At 42.6% G+C, this 12,486-nt stretch overlaps 2 protein-coding genes across 8 annotated transcripts in view; both read left to right on the top strand.

The window, feature by feature from the left end:
• The window catches only part of NRG1 (neuregulin 1), a 177,632-nt gene that overhangs the window by 77,625 nt on the left and 87,521 nt on the right, over positions 1–12,486 (top strand). For 3 of the 7 annotated variants that reach the window (XM_062018007.1, XM_062018008.1, XM_062018006.1), the window contains exon 1: positions 1,069–1,696. The exons of the other annotated variants lie outside the window; for them this stretch is intronic. In XM_062018007.1, the coding sequence (XP_061873991.1) occupies positions 1,069–1,696 (628 nt within the window). Of the gene's footprint in view, positions 1–1,068; positions 1,697–12,486 lie in introns of those variants that run through there. 7 annotated transcript variants of the gene reach the window in all.
• Positions 458–619, top strand: LOC133628784 (uncharacterized). Its single transcript, XM_062018068.1, has one exon. The coding sequence runs from the start codon at positions 458–460 to the stop codon at positions 617–619; it is 162 nt and encodes a 53-aa protein (XP_061874052.1).

The following is a 12,486-nucleotide window of genomic DNA, read 5'->3' as shown; positions in this document are numbered from 1 at the left end:
ATGCTTCAGCTGTGGAGAGGGAGCGGCCAGGCGTGCAACTCCTGCCCACTCCTTCCCTTTGATTTGATGGCCTTTATTCCTCCTAATTGGATAAAATAGGAAGTCACTGACAGTGCTGCGTTGCTGGGTGTACTGATTTCCCTCAGATCAGCCCTGCGGAGGGGGGCGGGGGGGGGGGGGGTAGGGGAGGAACGAACGAGTGGGTACATCAGGAAAAAAGGCTGCAAGGGGGCTGGGGGAGCGGGGGGGTCGGGGAGAGGTGGAAGGGAGGAAAGTGAATGAGCTCTGAAGAAGGACAAAGAGGGAGGGGAGAGAAAAGGGAGTTACCACCGTCTTGGCATCGCTCTTCCTTTCAAACCTCTGTGTAATGATATTGTTTGCAGTGATGCTCAGACAGCGAGCACCTGCTGCTCTGTAATGATTCAGCCTCTTTCAGCCGCCGCTGTAACACGACAGGATGCTGCTGCTACTGTCACTTCTGCCGCTGCCTCTGCTGTTACAGATTTTGCTTTTGCTCCTTCTACCGCATGACAATTGTTTTCCTCGCCTAGGCAGATACCAGCCTCAGACGCTCAAGGTGAGAGTCTTGCCTTTCGCTCTGGGCTATTGGTTCACTTAATCCGGTCAATTTGTTTGGTGTTGGTGATTTCCTTTCTCTCATCCCCCTCTTTTCCTTGTTTTGTTTTGTGTGCTTGCTTTTGGGGGGATGTTTCTTTCCTCATGCAGAAGTGCTGGAATTGCTTGATAAGTATTTAAGGAATTGTAAAAGTGGCCAGCAAACAGAAGCTCAGTAATTGCAAAGCTACTCTTGCTTCAGAGGCAGAGAGAGCGACAGAGGGCTTGAGGGCAGGGGGGGACAGGGGGGCTCTCATTTTTTCCGGTGCGTTACACCTCTCCTGGTTTGGATGATGTTGCTGAGCTCGGACGTTTTGTTGACTCCCGCTCTGTAATTTTTGCAGAGCACTGTGACTATTACTACCATCTCTTTTTGTCTGTGTCTCACAGTAATGGACTGTGATAGAGTTAAGGCCTTTTGGAGGTGAGCTGTCTGAGAGCTGATGCTTAAACATGTCTGAAGTAGCTGACGACACTTTCCCCAGCCCCTCGGCTCAGCTGAGCCCTGATGTGTCCCTTGACGGGCTCCCGGCTGAGGAGAACATGCCGGGGACCCAAAGAGAGGACAGGAGGGTCCAGGGGATAGCAGGCCTTGCCGCGACCTGCTGTGTGTGCCTGGAGGCAGAGCGACTGAAGGGCTGCCTCAACTCTGAAAAGATCTGCATTGCTCCTATCCTGGCGTGCCTGCTCAGCCTTTGCCTCTGCATTGCTGGCCTCAAGTGGGTCTTTGTGGACAAGATTTTTGAGTATGACTCTCCTACCCACCTTGACCCTGGGAGGATAGGACAAGACCCAAAGAGCGCTGTGGATCCTACAGCTCTGTCTGCCTGGGTGCCTTCGGAGGTATATGCCTCATCCTTCCCCGTACCTAGCCCCAAGAGCAAGGCTGAAGTGACAGTGCAAAGTGACAGCTCGCTTGTGCCCTCCAAACCATTCCTCCAGCCCTCCCTGTATAACCGTATCCTAGATGTCGGGTTGTTGTCCTCTGCCGCACCTTCGTTGTCACCACCCACCCTGGAGCCTACCACAGCGTCTCAGGCACAAGCAACAGAAACCAATCTCCAAACTGCTCCAAAACTTTGTAAGTAGAAGCTACATGTTTTTCTGTTTTTCCTTGGCACAAATTTAAAAAAAAAAAAAAAGGGCAAAACAAAAAGGCACTTAACTATTCCGCAGCTGTCCTCAAGGAGGACATGTGATTGACATGCAAAGCTTAAATGTGCTAACTATACTATGGGTTACCTTCTGAGGAGAGCACCTAAGGGCCTCTGAACTTAGTTCTCAGGAGTGCCTGGCAATGAAGCGAGCTGTATTTAGGAGCTTTGTAAAGTGGCAGTACCACCCTTTTCTCTGCATCCACTCATAGGGGAAGATGTGATTTACTTCAAGGGTTTGTCTGATAGCTATTACACATAGTCTACAAGCATATTTTTCTTACGAATTTGATTTGCGTCCTGTGCTGGATCTTCCATGTGTGTTCGTTTTCTTTGCTTTGCCTGCAGAGCACTTCAGCTACCTCCTTTCTGAAGTCTGTTGCTGGCAAACATCTTCCTGAAATACTGAGGGAGAACAGTGGGAAAGAGTGACAGTGTATTTGAAGCAGTTAGAGACAGAATTATTAATTTAGCAGCTAGCTTATGATCTTCCCCTTTCTCTTAAAAGCATAGCACACATTTCTCTGTGTCATTCCCCTCCTATAGGAGCTGATTCTTGTTGAACCTGTTTCTCAGACATTGCCTCATTGACTTTTGTGGAAAAATTCAGGAAAGCATTCTTGCTGGTGCAAGATGGATCAGTTCCCAAATTAGTTTTTGCTCATCCTAAAAGCAAAAATATCCAGGGTACCTGGATTATTTTCTCAGTAGTGATCATAAAGCATCAAAATACCACATTGCTGAAGTGCAGTTTCTTTAACATTCATCGTTTTAACCTATCAAATCCAGAGCAGATCATCAGCAATTCCTGAGCTGTGTAAAATTTTTCAACTCTAGTAAAAGACAAGGCAGCACACCGTTGTGCAGAGACCATGGGGCTGATTTCCTTTGGAAGGCTGCAGTAACTAGAATGAGCAACTGTGTTCGTTGCAAACTGTCTTGCAGAGCACCATCTCACATACTCTTCCTCATGATGCCACAGGATGCTCACCCTGTAGATGGTACATACTGGACTTCACCCTGGAGCCTTGAAGTCACCAAAATTTCGCTACTAAGTTTAGCCCCACCAGGACTGAACTCAGTATATATATGTGGCAATTGAATTAGATAAGATATTTTGGGACAACCACCTTGCCAGTGAAAATAAGCATAACTGGGGAGGGCCTGTTCAGACAAGAATCAGTCCTGAGCAGCAGTTCCAGAATGACTGAAAGAGAATTCTAAGTATTTCTGTAGAAACTCTACTGTCTTTTTCTTAGGTAATGGGTGACAGCCATACTTTGGATTAAAATATAATTTGTCTAATAGAAACATTCTAATAGGGAAATATTGCTGTGCAGCTAAATGACAGGAGGCTTTGTGGCAGGTAAGACGTTACTTGAATTATTGGGACGCCTAACCACCTTTGCAGTTATATAAAACTATACTGATTTACTTTTTTTTATGATGATGATGATTACAAAAAATATTTTTTTCGTAGTGGAAGTATCATAAATGACATTAAATATATAGCAGAAATTTTTTGCTTTATAAAGTGACCAGAGGAACGCTGTCCAGCCAAAATGGCCTCTTTCTTGCAAGGAGGGGAAAGCTATCAAAAGCTAGTGGTGCCACAACAGCCCTCATCCTCTTGAATTTCTACATGTGAGGCAAGCTTTTATCAGTAACATGCTAACATGAGCAAAAAAAAAAACAAAAAAACCCCACCCCAAATAAAAAAAAACAACCCACAACATTATCTGCATTCAAGAATGCTCCCATATGGGAAATAAATGTTTGTCCAGAAATTAGGTGATTAGGTTGAGTTATGTTTTTTTTACTGTTGCCTTAATTTTATTAAGATAAATATGTTTTAAGGCATCATAGACTTTCAGATAGATACAGACTGAAAGGAAAGGGAGAACTGGCATCAGGTCAAGTTTGGATTGCTCTGAGGGAGAAGGTTGTGTAGACATTATGTATTCTAACTATAGCACATTATCCTGACTACAGCAAAGTGTTTCAATTCCCTGCAAAGAAAAAATATGAAAATATAGCTGGAAAACTGCACTGCAGAAGATCTGCGTAAGAATTCAAAGAGGCATGAAAGGAACTTTTTGGACAGCTCTAAAAGAACTGTCTTGGGATTTTTTGAAACAGCTGCATTTCAAACATGTCATTGCGTTTTATGTAGAGCAAGATTTGTTGGAGAGGTTGACAGATTGCATCAGTGATAACTGGGCTTTTTTTGTTTAAATGAATGCCTTTGACAGCTGTAAAATTATCAGAAAGATGTCTTGGAAAGCAGCATCTTAAAATTGGAATGTCCCTTCTTTTGCCTCTCAGTGTCCTTTTTTCCATTTCAGTCGGAGTGAGGTAACTTATTCCCAGCAACATCCTTTTGTGCTGATTTTTTTTTAAATCCAGTGCAGAAATTAAAAAAATCTGACACATCTCATATTCTGTGGCTGATATATTCTTTCTGAACTAAGCTTTTCCATGAGTTTCCAAAGCCTTTTCTCCTCTCTGTCTTACTCAGCATATTCCCCTTAAAGCTGTATCCTTCAAGGTCATAGTCTGCAGAGAGCTAATTGATTCTTCTTTCTCCTGGAGCCTTGGAGAGAAAGCAGAAGAGAGACAACCCTAGTAATTGTGTCTGGTACATTAGATCCAAGACTGGTCTCACTCCTATTATTATTATACTTTGCCCTTTACCAATACATAAATAATCTCTTCCTTTCTATTTGGTTTATGGTTTATATTGCAATATCATTTCTCCTTTGGTGAAACAGAAAGGAAAGGTGAATGTTTTAAAGCAATCCCATTTTTAGGGAGTGTGTCAATCTTAGCGTAATTACACCAGAGAAGATTTCATTATAAGCAGGATGTAATAGCACGTGCTAACCTACAGTCTCTGAGAAGACATGCAGATTGTAAAAGTGCTAACACAATTCCAGAGCTAAATTTTACTTCTTCCTACACCAACACCTTTAAATACAATTTCACCCTTTACTGAGGCTGGTAATATATATGACTCTGTAGTACTGTCAAAATTTTATTTCTCCACTAATTGTGTCTATACAGCTACAGACCAGCCACTCCCCTCTTTGCCACTGCGTTCTCTTTCCGTTTAAATAGATTTTCACCGAAACCACCCTCCAAGGTCTGTGTGAGGATGTCTTTCTGGAGTGACAGCTCTGCCAAAGGAGTGCAGTGCTCCTGAATTTTGTCTCTGCCTGCAATCCAAGGTGCCCAAGCCCTTGGCTTTGAGATCCCAGCCCTCCCGATTTGGTGACATCCCATGGGACACACGAGAGGCAGGGTAGGAGACAGACTGCAGCACAAGGACATTCCTAGAGTGGCTTTCGATGTGAGCAAAAAGACCTGGCAGAGAGCAGGGTCCAAAGGATGCACTTCACCAGTGGCAAATCTGTGCTACCCCAAAGTCCTTTCCACTTTTAGCTTCCCTGCCCACCTCGAGTGCCATGTGCTGCAAGGCCAGCTGCTGGTGGCCAGCAGTTGACCAAAAGACACATCTGCATCTTCATACCTCTGTGCCCACCAACTTGTGCTGGCTGTAACATGCAGATATGGGTGGGTACATAGGTAAGCGGTGAGTGAGTGCACCAGACCTGTATATGGCTCCCTCCTACTTGGCCAGTGCTGGCCTTTGCCTGGAAAACATGGCAAAGAGGAGAAAGGACTGTACAATGCTGTCAACCACTCTGACCTGGACTGCTTCAGTCACGTGTCTCTGGTTTCTGCCAACACTGTATGCATACTGGGCAAGTAAAGGCTGCTGTTTTCTCATGCACAATGGAAAAAGTATTAAAATTTTGAGTGTCTCTGAGGACTGGTAGTGGGTGCCTACCTGGGAAGTGGTCTCAACTCCCCTCCACACTTATCCACATACTATGGTGTCATTTTAGAGCTAGGAATGTGAAAAAATGAGTTTCTTCTGTCTCTTCAGAGCTAGGGATGGGAAAAATAGAAAGAAGATCAGCCTGTCCCTTGTTTTGGTACCATACTATAAATGTTCCTTGCAATTTCTTTCTGTGGCTTTCACCACTAGTTCTTTCCCAGCTCTGCATTTGATGCTCTTTCTGCTACACACAGTGATTTATGAAGGTCTGTATTTTACCTTTGTGGTAAGCTGGAGGGAGCCTTTCCCTCTCCTTATAGCTGCTGCAGGTCAAGGCTTCAGTTTGTAGACAGCAAGAGTTTGTTCACAGCAGCTTCACACAGCATTTGTTCTTTTTCTTGAAACAGTCTAATTCTGACCCATGCTCCACAGTTCAGATTCCCATCTCAATGCTGCAGGGTTGAGTCCATCCCTGGCAGCCTCTGAAAGCTTCAAGGTCAGGGTTGTCTCAGAGAGCCACAGGAGACTGTACTGACAGGAGAGAAAAGTAGATGACACAGCACAGGCTGTATATGCTCACTGTTACAGTGCAGGGCAGTGCCACAAGGAGATTGCTTTTCTCCCAAAGCTTGAAGATGTAAGAGGAGAGCACCTTAAGGCAGATACTGCATCATTTCTGATACAGTATTGATGTGGATTAGCTTCAGACACCTAACTTAATTGCCTGCAGTAGGGAGCAAGACAGCCTTCAGCTCCCTGTTCGGCATAAAGGAAGAGACCTCTCCCAGATGATTCCCAGCATGGCTCTAGCAGGCCTTCTCCAATGAGTGATCAGGGAGACTTGCAATTTGAATTCTAAGTTATATGTTTGATACACAATATCAAGATTTGTTTTGCAAGCCATGACTTTTCTTTGATGTGTTTTATGAATTAACAATGTCTTGTCACAGGGAAGTTATAATTAATCATTGTTAAGATACCAGACAAGTTCTGAGCCCATCTCAAGAGTATCATAAAGAGATGCTGAACTCAGTAGGCCCCGGAGACACAACTGGGCCTCCATTAACAAGCAGCAGTAAAGCAAGTGCCACTGTACTAAGCCAGCCAGTCTGTATTTCCCTGAAACACTTCTTTCTTTGCTATCTCAAAGGTCATAGTGTCTATACTCATGGCAGAAACATGCAGCGTAAAGTGTGATTGGGACTGATGGGGTGACATGCATAAGAAGCAGCAATTTTTAGGAAGCTGAGGTCCATTAAGACTAAATTGGCAACTGAGACCTCCTCCCCTCAGTCCAGTTACTCACACTGTCTTTAAAACATCCTCAAAAAGCAGAGCGTTTGTCAGACAAATCTGTTGACTTGTTTGTTTTTGTATCCCTTCCATCCCCCTTGTTAACATTCATTGTGTGCATAAAAAACAGTTCTATTTAACAGGCAGAGGACTGAACTGATTGCTCTCTCCTCATTTATATATGTATTTATATGTGAGTACAGAAAATACAATTGGTATACGAAGTGTATGGCTATTGTTTCTTTATTAAAAATGACACCTGGGACAGTAATGCATCAAAATTGTCAAAGCAAGACTGATTAATAATTGATAACAAAACTTAGATTTTGTATTTTCACTGCAGAGGAAATTATCCTCCTCCAGTACCTATTGTACTTTTAAAGTGAAATGTTTTATTTCCAGATCATGCACTGCAAATAAACATATGCAGCAGCCCAGCTCAGCTTTGCAATGCCTACATTTTGAGTGCAGAGAAATTTGGGGGAACTTCGTCAGCATCAGATGAGAAGGCAGAATTTGGCTTACTGGAGGCTAAGTAGCAGGTTAATTGTGATACGGAGCTGGAACGATATAAATGAACATCTTCATCATTTGCAGTCTTGCTAATGGAAATGCAATAGATTTGCTGCAGAAATCCAACTCGGAATCAATAGCAATGCAATGAGGCAGCTGGTTCAGGGAGAGTACACGTGATGCCAATCTACTGCAGACCATATCTAGACAGAGACTGCTCTGGCTCCCTGTCAGGAAAGGACAGACAGCCCTAGAAGAAGCCATGGCAAGTGATGAAAAGACTTCTAAGATGAAAAATCATGCATCACTTTGGATGGAGTGGCGTTAGGAGAAGAGGCTTTCTCTGTCAGAGGAAAGAGAAATGTTTTCTTTGAGGAATGCAGATCTATTTGAACCCAAAGATGTCTTTTTTTCTCACAAGATATTAAGCAAGTTTTTGTGTTTCAAGTCCTCTTCAGGCCATGTGAAACCAAGGAATTAGTGAGTCACAGTGTGTAACTTTGGAGATGGATAGGCAGTTTTAGAGTATCTCCTGCTAAGGGCTTCTGCCCTCTTTCTGCCCAGGCATATCACAGAGAGAAGCAGGTGCTGCCTCTTTGTGGATTGCTTTATAGCAGATCCACAACCTTTACTATTTATACTGCAGGTAGCCCCATTTCCTGGAGAGAGAGCATTGTGCGTCAAATCTTGATCTTTCATGTTAAAATGTTATATGAAGTACAAGACTCGGTAGGAGGTACATATTAAACTCAAGAGCCTCAGCATGACCATTGTCTGGCAATTAGAGGGCTCTTGAAAGCAGCAAGGGAGAAATATCTGTGTGTTATTTTTGGTCAATGTAGTATCTGCTTATTTACACCTTGTCCTGTCTCATTCTGTCTCTCTTCCTCCTCTCCCATCCCTGGTAAAGTCTTTGTCGCGGAGACAAAAGGAAAGATTTTAGCTGGGGAAAAATGTGCAGGAACAAATCCAGTGGGACATGGCTGGCTGCTGCTCAGGACTGCTCTAAGCTAAACCAGAGGCAAGGTCCATCCAGCTCAGGATAAGATCAGTGTTATTGTGGTATCCATCAATCACCTTTGCTCCTGTATTGTTTTATTATGAATACATATAGTCTCACAGAGTAGATTCAGCTTTTCCACATATGCTTTCACAACCCCATCCCCCATTTTTTTTATACCTACGCTTGATCGTGGAACTTGCTGGTAGTGCATTCTCATAACTCAGACAGCTTTTTATTTTGGCAGTGAGTATCACTTCAGTTTTTGAGATGAAAGGAAATCGATACGGGGTTGGTAGTCACGTGGCATTGGGAGTAGTATAAGAAGCTATCATGGCATAGTTCAGTATTTTTATGGAATTCCTGAAAGATTTGAATTTTACAATTTTTAACAGCCACTTAATTAATGTGATTAGACAGATCAAAGGAGGGGGAAAAAAGAATATCAAACTTGTTCAAAAGCCTTTCTCTTACACTAAAAAAGGAAAGACTGAACTTGTAAAAGATTATTTGAATCTTGTAAGGTGGTAGCTGCAAGCCAGTGTAAAGCCGCTGGTGCTGGGTCTTGAGAAGAGAAGCTTAGGCTTTCCACAATATTAAATTAATCTTGATGATTATTTTAGGTTTTTTTCTTGAATAAAATGGCCTGAGTTTCCACTGGCACAAATGTTCTAAGGTCTGTAGCCCTCTAAGACCTATCATAGCATTGTGATGCACGACCCCCACCAGCTGTGATGTGAAGACTGAGAGCAAGACAGTGTCTGCCTTTTCCCTTATTCTGTCTTCTTTTCATCAGGAAAGCTTTGAAAAAGCTTTGGCTTTGAAAGCTTTGGCTTTGAAAATATGTTTCTGTTCTGGCAAATTGTTCATTTACATCTGCATTTTATAGATTAAAAAGCTCTTCCATGCCATGTATTTTTCCCTCACAAAGGTGCATATACATGCTAATCAGCTCACCTTTTTGGCAGAACAAGCAGACAAAGCTTCACAATTCTCTCCATGGAGAGAACTATTTTCAGTCCTTGAATTATTTTATGCCTCTTTACGCTTTCTTGGTTTTACTTACACATCAACTAGTCTGAGATCTCAATGAAGGGCAAAAGAAGCTGTTCAGTGTCTTGGTCACTGTTGAGAATCAATCAAGATTCCTGAAGTAGCACCATTGTCTGATTAGTATTTTAAGCAGTAGATCAGTAGCAATGTCTGACCAGAACAGAAGACCCATATCTCACACATACAAGGACCCTCACCATCCTGCTGCTTCACCCCCAAGGTCTCAGACCACTTCTTACTGCAGTGGAGCAACAATCCTAAGGGCCAGTCAAGGAAAGAAAAGACAAATATCACCCAGCCTTGGCAATGCTGTGTGCATTTTAGGAGAAGTTCAGTTCAGCTGGTCTGTCCTGCTCTGAAGGATGCCCTCATCAAGAGTTCTGGTGTGAACAGGAGGTTGGCTTTGCAGGCTCCCGTTTGCTTGACTTCTGCTCATGGTTTCAAAGATTTCTCTGTTAGTGCCATGCTGGTGCACTTCAATCATTGGCGTGAAGACCATTGCATCAGTTTATCCTTCATTCAGTTTATTGTCTTAGCTCCTCCAACATTTGGCTCTTCCTTCCAAAAATGGAAATAGCATGGATTTGTGGAAAGACTTAGTGGTATTTGTGCATTGCTCCTGTTTACACCAGCTTAATGTACTTTGCTTATGCAATGGATTCTTTTGCATTTCTGTCCTACAGTGGGTCTGCTGCATGGACTCAGCCTGAAAGGGTTGCCCAAGCATCTTTTATCATCACAAGACATGGGAATTAATGAGCATGGTCATATCAAGGGAGTCACAGTGGCAAATGTGTTGAGATAGTAGGATTTTCAAGACATTTTTATGTTTTGAAGATAGCTTCTCTTGGGCTGTGGGCATGCTCAGCAGGAAAGCAAGCAGTATGTAGGTAATATGGCCTTAGCAAGGAAAAGAAAGTGCATCAGGGTGAAAGAGACAGATGTAGAAGAATGGAAGAACAGTCATTTCTGTTTCTAGTCTGAGCTGGTCAGGGAACAAACTAGTGAGTGTGTTGTTAGGGTTTTAGGAATTAAAGAGCACAGGATAAAAAGGATGACAAAAGGCTTCTGGCTGTGTTGATGCAGGGGCTTGATGCAGCTGAACATCACAAGATAGTCAGAAAAGTGACACCAGCTGGGAAGAAATGTTTATGTCTGCCAAGCAGAGGAGAGCAGGGGAAGTCTATTACTTTCCTGACTGCAAGAAAGCAGGAAGAATCTGTCCCCCAGTGCTACAGGTACCTGCAGTCTGCCTGGAAGTTGCAGAAGCACCCAAAGCAGCGTTTCCCCTGCTGAGAAGCTGCACTATGGACACATCCATTATTTGGCCATACTGCATTTCTCTGCAGATCAGATTCTCTTGTCATCCAGCCATGCTAAGTACAAGCTCCTCACTGATACTGAGATCCAAGGAGGTGCACTTTGCACCCTACTTTCCACAGCCTTCCCAAGGACACTGCTCTGCCTGTGCATCAAACACTGTGAAGTGTCTGTCATTGAATTCCTTACCATCACTTTGTTTGAAAGCTCTTGGGGCCATTGCCTCATGGAGGTTTGTCAGCTCACTCTACTTTTTGGAGATATTGATTTAGTGATGGTTTTAATAGATTTGTTAAGATTATCAGCAATAATTTTTGCAAACTCCTTCAGCTGTGTGATCAAAAAGCCAAAAAATGCATTAGCACACAGAGTCTTTTCTTCAACATCAGTTAATAGAAAGAAACCTCAAATTGTCATTTTGTTTTAAAAAATTATATCTGACCAGTAAAGCCAAAAAACATACTAGGTTTTGAACATGTGAAGGCTCAACAACATGTCCAGCAGACTGCTTGTTGCTTGCTAGCTCCAAGCATTTGAATTCACCATGCTGTAGAGATTAATGGAGATCTCTCGGATAAGTAGCTTTTCAAGCAACCCTGTAATTTTCCTAATTGTTGCTAATCGATTGTTTAGTGTATGCAGTTTTTCCTTCTCTGCATTTGGAGGAAGGATTAAAAAGACATGTTTTGTAAGTGTATTCATATAACTACTACAAGCCCGGGAAGCAGGTCTACTAGCTGTGAAACAGAGGAAGTATCAGTTCCCTCAAGCCACTTAGCTAGGCAGAAGCTTGCAGGGGAGGGGGCTGAAGACAAAGAGACCAGAAAAATATTCCGACTCTTCCTGAACAGGACTGAGATGCAGCAAACATGGCATGTCAGTATGTCAGCATTCAAAGAAGCATTTGGTATCTAAATGCCCATAATGGATAACTAGCAGATTCTCCAAATTGCAGACTAATACGTGGTTATGCTTTGCTCTTTTGCAGATTATCTGTAATGTCTTCTCAGGGCTGTTACTGATACTTTCAGGATGCTGATACTGATTGATTGATTGTTTGATTGATTGATTTTAACAAATGCATATACCAGTGCTACTGTATGATGCTAACTTACAATTCATTCTTGTATTAATTTTCATACGTTACTCTATTTTTCAAATGGTGATGGCATAATGACAAAGTATTCCTTATAATTAATCTAGAATGACAACTTAGGAGAAACATCAACATAATTTTTAAAAAACACAGGTTGCAGGTTTTGTTAGAGTCATATCAGGACTGCCTCTGCAGAGGAAGAATTAAAAATATTGCTCACTGGAGAAGGGTCAGATGAATAACTTGACCATGACTTTTATGACAGATCATATAATAAAAAATATAGGGTGTTCAGGTCTGGCAAGGAAACACAGCATTGTGTGAGAGTGATCTGAATATATATTATTCAAGCTAGAAATTAACCACAGGGGTTGGGTTTTTTTGAAGAATAAGCCTATTCAACTGATGGAATTTTTACTGTGGGGGTTAGCTGACCTGAAACAATCACATGGGAAGAATGCAGGTCCCAACCATTAATGTCACCGATTGCACCACAGTAATTTGGGACCCCAAGGTAACTGATTTGTATGCTAACCTCATCAAGGTAAAAGCTTTAGCAAATTCAAATCACACTGTCTAGTGACTTTGTGTGAAAGCAGAG

Source organism: Colius striatus, chromosome Z, assembly GCF_028858725.1.
Source record: "Colius striatus isolate bColStr4 chromosome Z, bColStr4.1.hap1, whole genome shotgun sequence".
Classification (NCBI taxonomy): Eukaryota; Metazoa; Chordata; class Aves; order Coliiformes; family Coliidae; genus Colius; species Colius striatus.
Note: the sequence above shows the minus strand (reverse complement) of the source record. Positions and strands in the feature narration are given on the sequence as shown.